General features: G+C 41.3%; 1 protein-coding gene across 2 annotated transcripts; it reads left to right on the forward strand.

Moving 5' to 3' along the window:
- The first annotated feature begins 514 nt into the window (after positions 1-514).
- Rwdd2b (RWD domain containing 2B) lies at positions 515-10,063 on the forward strand. Of its 2 annotated transcripts, none has more exons than XM_048346358.1 (6): positions 515-615; positions 4,383-4,546; positions 7,459-7,685; positions 7,786-7,853; positions 7,965-8,321; positions 8,790-10,063. In XM_048346358.1, the coding sequence occupies exons 3-6, from the start codon at positions 7,473-7,475 to the stop codon at positions 9,022-9,024; spliced, it is 873 nt and encodes a 290-aa protein (XP_048202315.1). In that variant the 5' UTR covers positions 515-615; positions 4,383-4,546; positions 7,459-7,472; the 3' UTR covers positions 9,025-10,063. The 2 variants fall into 2 exon arrangements, with proteins under 2 accessions (XP_048202315.1, XP_048202317.1); XM_048346360.1 differs by lacking the exon at positions 515-615 and adding an exon at positions 678-1,020.

Below are 10,063 nucleotides of genomic sequence, written 5' to 3' on the forward strand. Positions count from 1 at the left end.
GCAAGCACTCTTGCCACTAGGCCACATTCCCAGCCTATTATTTTAAAAATTGTAACCCTAATTATTCAAGAGACTGCGATCTGAGGATCACAATTCGAAGCCAGCCAGTGCAGGAAAGTTTGTGAGATTCTTATCTCCCGTTAACCAGCAAAAAGACAGAAGTGGACCTTTATTTAGCTCAATGGTAGGAGTGCTAGCCTAGGGGGGGAAACGAACAAACAAAAAAATAGCTCAGGGACAGCCCAGGCCCAGAGTTTAAGTCCCAGAACCAAGGAAAAACAAAACACCTGGTGTATACTAAAAAATGCCCGTTCTACTCCTACGGTAGTAGCACTTAGCAAAACACAATAGGGTTGAGATGGAGATGTGTTGGGGACGTGGAACAGGCTGAGAAGCACCTAGCGGGCCAAAATTCCTCCTCCTTTAAGTTCCGGGGACGCCTGGCCGGAATCGTTAAGTTAGAGCACTGACAGCTTCCGGAATTTTGGCATTGTGCGCATGCGCCAGTGCAGTTGCTATACGGACAGGAATGGTTTGTAAAGTCCTAATTGCGGTTCCCTAGCTGGGGACCGTGCAGCCAGGAAACTCAGGGACGCGCCAGGGGCCACGCTCTAGGTGAGTCTTCCTCTAGGGCACCAGTGACAAGGGGGAACGGGGCCTCCGTGAGGGGACTTTTAACGTTCTTCTGGATGTAGTCGTGACTAACCCCGCCTTCCCTCTCGCTGCCCACCGCTCATTGGTCAAAGTCTACCTCGGCGTTTTTTGTCCCGCCCACAGCTTTTCGCTGGCCCAATCAGTTGTCAGGTGCGACCGTGCCTGGCTGCCGGGCTTTTTTCCGAAACGTGTCCGCTTGTGTGAGCTGTGCTATGCCCTTTGTTTTCCGGAGATTACGTTCCGGGAGCAGCGGCTTCACGCAGGACGCTCGGGATTTGTGCTTCGTTCTTACAGCAACCACTGAAATCGAGTCATCAAATAGCCCTCAGGGAGCAGTGCGAAGTCTCAGCGAAAGTAATTTGGCAAGTAAATGACTTGTGGCATTACTTTCATCGTCGTTCTTGCACGGATCACGCTGTTCTGTATTGATTTGCTAGTTACAGTTCACCAGGCCCAGATTCAGTGGGACCTTCCGCTAACTTTACTCCTTGATGACTTTAAACAAGCTTTAAATAAGTGCTGTTGACTCCCAAACTTATACCTTCTGTCTAGTAAACTACTTAATTGTATTTCTGACTGCCTGCTGGACACCTCAACTTAATTGTTGACTTAATAACTCGCCACTTCTTGGACCCAAAACCAAGCTTCACGTTTCCCAGATCACCCTCCCTCTCTAAATAAATGGCAAGTTCATCCTTTCAGTATCTTAGATTTATTCTTACATAGCTGACATAATTCATCATTAAATCTTGTTAGCTCTATTCTTCATATCTCCAAAACCTGAACATTGCTCACCACCTTGGCCACCACTGCCCTAATCAAAACCACCATCATCTCTTCCCCCAGATCATTACAGAGCTTCTCTGGTCTCTCTGCCTTCCCCTCCTCTTTCACTACATTGTAACTGAGGTGACAACCAGGGCTGTGTTCTTACAGGAAACTCAGCAGTGAAAGAATCTGTTTCCAAGGTCCTTCCCATGGTTTTTGTCAGGAATCAGTTCCTGTTGACTGTTAATATAAGGTCACCATCAGTTCCTGTTAATGTGTGCATTTCTAACATTGTCTGTGGAGAGAACTAATACGATTTGGCCTGAAAAATGTTCTAGCTCGGATACATCTGTGATAGCCAGCATATGCATTTGGGGATCTAATGGTAAAGATTATGACAAGGCACATATGAAAAGGTATTCCTATGTAATCTATTTTTCCAAATAGGGCTGTATTTGTCCAAGATAAATACTAGTCCCATTAGGATAATAGGATGAGAACTCTCATGCTGAGCCAGCCAGCACTCACAGTCACCTTAGGTAGACCTGCTGAACTTTTTTGTGTCACTTAGCATTTCAAGAGCTTATTTAAGCCCCAAGTGTCTTCTGCAGTGACCCCCCCCCCCCTTGATAACCTGTCCTGGTAAATAGTGTGTTAGAGATATCAGTTGAAGACACATTGAGAATAGGGATGACGTGGTATTGATAGTCATTTACACCACTATCTGTGGATACAGTTCAATGATTCCTTCCAACACTACTACACTTAGTTTTTTCCACAATGCCAGGACCCATTGTGGTTACTTCTCCATCACCTGTAAGTAAAGTTCTTTTTTTTGGGGGGGGTGGTGGTATTCCTGAGTACTATATGGTGACCTAAGTAACTAAAGAAATAGCATTTGTTGATATTTAAAAAATGATCTATTGATACTGCATGAAACAAGAGACATGAATAAAGGGAAAAACTTGTTTCTAAAGAACTTGGAAAAGGTCATCCAGTGCAGCCTTGGTAAATGGGATTGACTCTTAGTATCCGAAAGTTTATGCTGCTCAGTCTGCAAAACTAATAGCCATCATAAATTGGGATAAATTTATTGGGGAGCTATCAGAGTGATTATCTTCACTGGCCTCCATGGAAACCTAGAACAGCTGCTGCCCAACTGCTAGTTGTGTGAACTCTATACAAATAGACATTCTGAGCTCTCTTACCTGCCTTTTTAAACTCTACTAGAACACTTCACACGATCATTGTAATGACATTATAACACGGGTTGATATAGAGACAGGAACATATACACACAGTAATAAAATTTTGAAGAGGCCCTCCCCCCTCTTTTTTTAAATAAACTGTATATGGAGATAGTGGCCAACTTCAAAAGAGCCATTACTATCCATGGCCTCAAATACCAGCTATATCCAGGGTCTGTGATCTAGAGTCCTAGCTATTGTTACAATTCTGCTAGAGTAGATAAAAAGAGTGAAGAAATGTACCAGAGCCTCTTTTTCTTCCATTTCTGCCACATCCTGCCAGGACTTTGTCTGAACCCAATCACAGCAAAGGCACAAGTGTCTGATGTTTGGAGGCTGTCAATATTAGCTGGCAAAAGTTCAGCAAAGAGAAAGGAACAACCAAGAATGAGTTTAGAGGATAAACAAAATATTGAGAATGCGAGAATACAATACAAACAATAAGCCCCTGAATTAGGCCTTGGTAGCTGGAGTTATCAGAGACAGGTTCAAGTGTACACAGCCAGCCTTTCATATCCATAGGGTTCATATGTATGTATGCAGCCAAATTTTGAAGAGCCAGACTTTGAAGTCAGGCCCCACTTTACCACGCAAACCCCACTTTACCACATGAACCTGAGTAAGCAGGCCCTGTGAGCAAGCCTAGGACAAGCTTATTAGGGCCCAGCCAGTCAAGAACTCTAACCGCTGGGAGTGCTTAACTCTAACTACCCCCAGAATGCCTCGAGCCCTGTGCCTTGAGCCCTGAGCCATTCAAGTTTGTACCTGTGTCCTAATCTCGCTTGCTTGAACACCTGATTGCTGTAACTTTGTTTTTTGTTTTGCTTGAACACCTGATTGCTGTAACTTTGTTTTTTGTTTTGCTTGAACACCTGATGGCTGTAACTTTGTTTTTTGCCTTTATAAGCCCTGTGCAATCGCAGCTCGGTGCTTCCTCCTAACCTCCGCTGTGTCAGTGGGTAGGACGAGGCCCAAGTTGCAGCCCGCCTGAATAAAGGCTTGCTTTTGCATTTCGGAATGTCTGAGTCTCAGTGGTCTTCTTGGTGGTCATTTCACGACTTGGCATAACAATATAAATCAGAACTATTCAGAAAAACTGCATCTGTACTGAACATATACAGATCTTTTTTGGTCATTATCCATAAATAGTATGCTGCTTTACATGGTATTTACACTGTTTTAGGGGCTATAAGTAATTCGGAGGTATAATAAAGTGTTCAGGAGTATATGCAGAGGTTCTACAGAAAAACTGTGCCATTTTCTTTTTTCTGTGGTAGTGTCGTTCAACTCCAGGGTTAAGCGCTGTTCCTGAGCTCCAGCACTCTACCACTTTGAGCCACAGCAACACTTTTAGCTTTCTGGTAGTTAATTGGAGCTAAGAGTCTCGTGGCCTTTTCTGCCCAGGCTGGCTTGAAACATAATCCTCAGGTCTCAGCTTTCTGAGTAGCTATGATTACAAGAGTGAGCCACCAGCACCTGGCTACTATGCCATTTTATATGAGGAATGTTTATATCCTCTGTGTGTAGTATCTGCAGAAGTCCTTGAACTAGTCTCCTGTGGATACCAAGAGCTAATTGAGGTATATTTCTTGTGTTATGCTACTTTTCTGCCTCAAAGACCTTCATTCCAAAAGATCTGTAATTGTCAGATTCTGGACTCACATGATAATACTGGCCATTTAACACAGCCTTTCATCTTTGTCATTTTATTAGATATCCATCCTGATGCAGATACTATCCAGAAAGTCATCACAAATAAAGCTTAACATAATAAAATAGCTACCCAATTAACCTCGAAGATGAGAAGGAATACTATGAAGATGCTACTGACTTAAATAATGGTGCTGAATTTCACAGAGTTATATTTCTTTAAGAAGGTAAGTCAAGTTTTTCTTTACAGCAATTAGATTTTTTTTTTAACAAAGTGTAATGCACTGGACACTGGTGGCTCACATCTGTAATCCTAGCTACTTAGGAGGCTGAGATCCACGGGTTGAGATTTGAAGCCATCCTGGTCAGGAAAGTCCATGAGACAATATCTCTAATTAACTACCAAAAAGCTGGAAGTGGAGCTTTGGCTCAAGTGGTAGAGCACTAGCCTTGAGCAAAAAAACTCAAGGACAGTTCCCAGACCCTGAGTTCAAGCTCCATACTAGCACACACACTGAAAAAGGTAAAATGTTTTTTATTCTCCTTATGCTAGAAGTACTGTTAATCCTAAAACTTCAAACAATGTAAGTATATATGAATTGTAAAGTGCAAATCTTTTCCTCTTTCTCTGAACTTCTTTTAGTTGTTAATTATTGGGTGAGTTCACTTTATGATTTTTCCATACATAACAACAGGGCTGGGGATATGGCCTAGTCGCAAGAGTGCTTGCTTCGTATACATGAAGCCCTGGGTTCAATTCCCCAGCACTACATATACAGAAAATGGCTAGAAATGGCGCTGTGGCTCAAGTGGCAGAGTGCTAGAGCCTTGAGCAAAAAAAGAAGCCCGGGACAGTGCTCAGGCCCTTAGTCCAAGCCCCAGGACTAGCCAAAAAAAAAAAAAGTAATACAGCAGATGGCTCTGGTTTTGATCCTTTACACTGCAAAATATTTTATGGTATTTGTATTGTTTTGCCTACTTTTTTCAAGTAACCACGTCAGGATCATCAATGACATCCAGTTGTGACCTCATAGCATCCTATTGTTTGCATGTATAATTCCACCACTTTTTTTTTTTTTTTTGGCCAATCCTGGGCTTAGACTCAAGGCCTGAGCACTGTGCCTGGCTTCTCTTTGCTCAAGGCGTTTTAACACTCTGCCACTTGAGCCACAGTGCCACTTCTGGCCGTTTTCTATATATGTGGTGCTGGGGAATTGAACCCAGGGCTTCATGTATACAAGGCAAACGCTCTTGCCACTAGGCCATATTCCCAGCCCCTGCACTACTTTCTTAAGCATTTGTCATTTCTCTTTTTCTGCTTATGTGCAAAGGTAATATCAACATCTTAGTTTTCGGATGCAGTTTTTAAATTTTTTATTTGTGTGCATGTGTGTGCTAGCACTTGGGCTTGGGCACAGAGCCTCACACTCTGCTTTCTCTGCTCATGGTTAGTACTCTATCTCTTGAACCTTTCCTCTATTTCTGACTTTTGGGCTGATCAGTTGGAATAAAAAGGCTTCTGGACTTGTCTGCCCAGGCTAGCTTCAAACTGTGATCCTTAGGCCTTAGTCTCCTGAGTAGCTGTGACTATAGGCATAAGCCAATAAGGCCTACCTAGTTTTCTGATGTAAACCATCTGAACTCTGCCTTGGATTCAGGACTTCGGCTGATAAGGGAGGAAAGCCAATGAGAGAAGACTGTATTTTCATTTTCTAATTTTCTTCTACCACTTGAATTTTCTAATTTTGTAATTTTTTATATTAAGTGTCACATGACTTATGGAATAGTTACCTATTATTTTTTCTTCTTTATTTTCTTCCACCGTTTTTTGTTTTTTTTTTTTTGCGCCAGTCCTGAGGCTTGGGACTCAGGGCTTGAGCGAGCACTGTCCCTGGCTTCTTTTTGCTCAAGTCTAGCACTCTACCACTTGAGCCACAGCGCCACTCCTGGCTTTTTCTGTTTATATGGTAATGAGGAATTGAACCCAGGCTTCGTGCTTGCTAGGCAAGTACTCTACCACTAAGCCACATTCTCAGCCCCTCTTTCACTTCTTAAAAGCTACTAAATTCTATTTACTTAAGGAAACAGTAAACCATTCACATAAACCAATTTCCCTTATTCTATTAAGCTTTTCAGTGTAACCAGTCATATCTCATAAGTGTGTGTGTGTGTGTGTGTGTGTGTGTGTGTGTGTGTGTGTGTGTGTGCTGCTCCTGGGGCTTGAACTCAGGACCCGGTGCTGTTTGTAAACTCTTTTGCTCAAGCCAACTGTTGAGCCACACAACTCCACATCTGGCTCTTTTGGTGGTTAATTGAAGATGAGACTCTCATGGATTTTCTTCCCCAGGCTGGCTTCACAAACTGTGATCCTCAAATCTCAGCATTTTGAATACATAGGATTACAAGCCTGAACCACGAGCACCTGGTGGAATAGCTTTTTGACTATACAGTTTGTTTGCTTCAATGAAACTGGTTATTGTGGTAGCAGGAAATTTCAGATCAACTACCAATGGAGGCGACTTTACTGCCTAGTTATTAATAGTTTTATGCCCTTCACTGAATTGTTTTAATTTTTGTTCATTATCATATCAGATCTGAAACTAGATCATAGTAGACCTGATAGCTATGAGTCCATAGTTCCCAGAGAATCACCATGGAAGACAAGTGTACACATGTATATAAGGCACAAAGCTCTGTGCTGTACTGTGGGTACTTAATTCATCTAGCCTATGATGCCACCCTACTTCTGCTAAAGACATGCTTTCAACAAATCTAAAACGTGCACTTTGCAGCTTAAATTCAACACACTAACCATTACCTTGTTCTTTGGGTACTCTTTGCTTTTATAGTTGCTGGTATATTTTGTGTTTTGTTACATCTTTCACAAACTCAATGGCACAGAAACAATTGGTTAGGATGTGAGACTAAGAACTTTTTCACATCAACTAAGTACTGTAATGCTAGAATTTAAATTGTCATTGAAATTCTTTTTTCTATTTATGGATTTGCTAAAAACTGTGTGTACTATAGCTATACCTAAGGTGGACTTACAGTAAGTACAATCTTAGTTAATACTTGTTAATTCATTGAGTTTTTCCCAAGAATATAAGCGTAAATTGTCTTGTCTTTATCTCCTTAGAAACTTGCAGATGTATGGAAATGACTGAGATAGAGCAGGCAGAGGCCCAGCTGTCTGAGTTAGACCTGCTGGCCAGTATGTTCCCTGGTGAGAATGAACTCATAATGAATGACCAACTGGCTTTAGCAGAACTGAAAGAGTGTATTGAAAAGAGGACAATGGAAGGGCGATCTTCAAAAGTGTACTTTACTATCAATATGAACCTGGACATATCTGAGGAAGCAATGGTAACTCAGTTTTTTATTTTATTTTTTTAAGAATTAGAGCATGTCAAGACTTGAAACAATATTTATTGCACTTTTCTTCTTTCTTCTCTTGTTTCCTCAGGAGATGTTTTCTCTGGCTTGCATTCTTCCCTTTAAATACCCTGCAGTACTACCTGAAATTACTGTCAGGTATGTTTCAGAAATTCTGCCACTTCAAAATTAATCTGAGAAGGAAAGCAATTCTTGAAGTAATTTTCCTTTCCAAGAAAACTGATTTAATTTTCTTGTCTTTCCCATCAGATCAGCATTACTAAATAGATCCCAGGAGACTCAACTGAACACAGATCTGACCGAATATTTACAGAACTGTGTTGGAGAAGTGTGTGTCCTGAATGTCACAGAGTGGGTTAGAGAACATGCCTCTGGCTATGTTAGCAGAGATACTCCATCCCATGCCAGAGAAAGTACAAACCAGCCAGTGACTCCCATTCTTACAAGACTCTGGATCTACAGCCATCACATCTACAACAAATGCAAAAGAAAGGATATTCTAGAGTGGGCAAAGGAGCTTTCCCTGTCGGGATTTAGCATGCCTGGGAAACCTGGTATTGTTTGTGTGGAAGGCCCTCAAAGTGCATGTGAAGAATTCTGGTCAAGGTTGGCTTTCACATATTTTATCTATCTTGTCAATAATTGTAGTTCAAAGGAAGATTATAAGCTAGGCACTAGCCACTCATACCTGTAATCCTAGCTACTCAGAGGGCTGAGATCTGAGAATCTTGGAAGCTGGACTGGACAGGAAAGTCCCCATGAGACTTTTTATCTCCAATTAATCATTAAAAAACTGGATGGGCTGGGAATAGGTTTAGCAGTAGAGCTCTTGTTTTGCATGCATGAAGCCCTGGGTTCAATTCCTTAGTACCACATAAACAGAAAAAGCCAGAGTGGCGCTGTGGCTCAAGTCATAAAGTGCTAGCCTTGAGCACAGAGAGGCTAAGGGAGAGTGCCCAGGCCCTGAGTTCAAGCCCCTGGATGGGTAAAAAAATACACAAATAAATATTGTGTACAGTGCTATGGAATATCCACTACAATTTGAACTTTTTTTACTTGAAAATTTCTTTCCAGGCTGCGGAAGTTAAACTGGAAGAGAATTTTAATTCGCCATCGAGAAGACATTGCCTTTAATGGTTCAAGTGATGAAATGGCAACACAGAGGAAATTTTCCATTTTTGAGGAAAAAGTGTTTATTGTTAATGGAGCCAGAGCGAACCACATGGACTTTGGTCAGCTCTATCAGTTCTTAAGTGCCAAAGGGTGTGGGGAAGTTTTCCAGATGCTCTTTGGTGTGGAAGGACAGTGAGAGAGCAGAAGAGTGGCTGAAAAGTTTTGTCACTGTTGGCCTTTTGATCCCCCCTCTCCTCATTCTTTCTTGAAAGATAAAGTAATTTAATTTCAGGCCTATTTTACACTGTTGTACAATTGAACATGTATCTGTTAAGAATGACTGGATGCAGAACTGAGTTAGAAATTGCAGTCTTTAAATTATTGACAGAAACTTCTTATGTTGTGTGAAAGTAAATTTCCATTCCCTTTACATGCCTTTACTAAATCTAAGAAAGCCCTTCCAGCATCTACTGTACCTATTCATGGCTGAGGAGATACAGCTACCAGGTTTCTGGGAAAACATTTGCTTCCCAATTAAAGTGATCCCTGAAACTAAGTTACCTATAGCTTTAGTAATCCTTTCAGCCAAAAGGGTTAAGAGAACCATTCCCAATGTGGTTTGGCTGCTGAACCCATTACTGGTGCCTGTCCCAACACCAACACCTGCCTTTCTATACATTTAGTATCATGAAATAAAACCAGTTAAATATTTTCATGCTTATTACCAGTGATCCACAACCAATTCGTCCATTTTTTTCAAAGCTTGTTTGTATCTACCTCATTTGATATATACATAGTGATGTTTAATTTAGTTTTAAGCTCATGTCTGTTTTTGTATTCTCATGTTCTGCTTTGCTTCTGGGCTTGGTGAGATATGGGTAAACAAGCCTTAATCATTTATCAAATTGGGAATTTAGAGAATTTGGTGCTGGCAAACTGGATTTTAACATGTTTCATTTTGGAGATAGCTTTTGATTAACTTATTTCTAGCAAATTGACCAGTCTGATAAACACTGATTTTTTCTGGTATCATGTGTTTGATATTCCTTTAAGAATCTGAGGTGAGGTTGGAGATACACTGCACTGTGGATTTTGTTTGGTTTACTCTGTGTGTGTGTGTGTACATGTGTGCATGCACCAATATTGGGGCTTGAACTCACACTGCCTCTTGGCTTCTTTGGTTCATTGCTGGTGCTCTACCAAGCCAGTAGTAAACCAGAAGTAACCTCTCTATA

Source organism: Perognathus longimembris, chromosome 5, assembly GCF_023159225.1.
Source record: "Perognathus longimembris pacificus isolate PPM17 chromosome 5, ASM2315922v1, whole genome shotgun sequence".
In the NCBI taxonomy this organism is placed as follows: Eukaryota; Metazoa; Chordata; class Mammalia; order Rodentia; family Heteromyidae; genus Perognathus; species Perognathus longimembris.

Bases quoted from the DNA above. Each gene is read 5' to 3' on its own strand.
- Rwdd2b (XM_048346358.1), top strand. From the start codon at position 7,473: ATGGAAATGACTGAGATAGAGCAGGCAGAGGCCCAGCTGTCTGAGTTA. The intron at 7,686-7,785 runs GTAACTCAGTTT...TTGTTTCCTCAG, and splicing joins ACATATCTGAGGAAGCAATG to GAGATGTTTTCTCTGGCTTG. The intron at 8,322-8,789 runs GTTGGCTTTCAC...ATTTCTTTCCAG, and splicing joins TGTGAAGAATTCTGGTCAAG to GCTGCGGAAGTTAAACTGGA.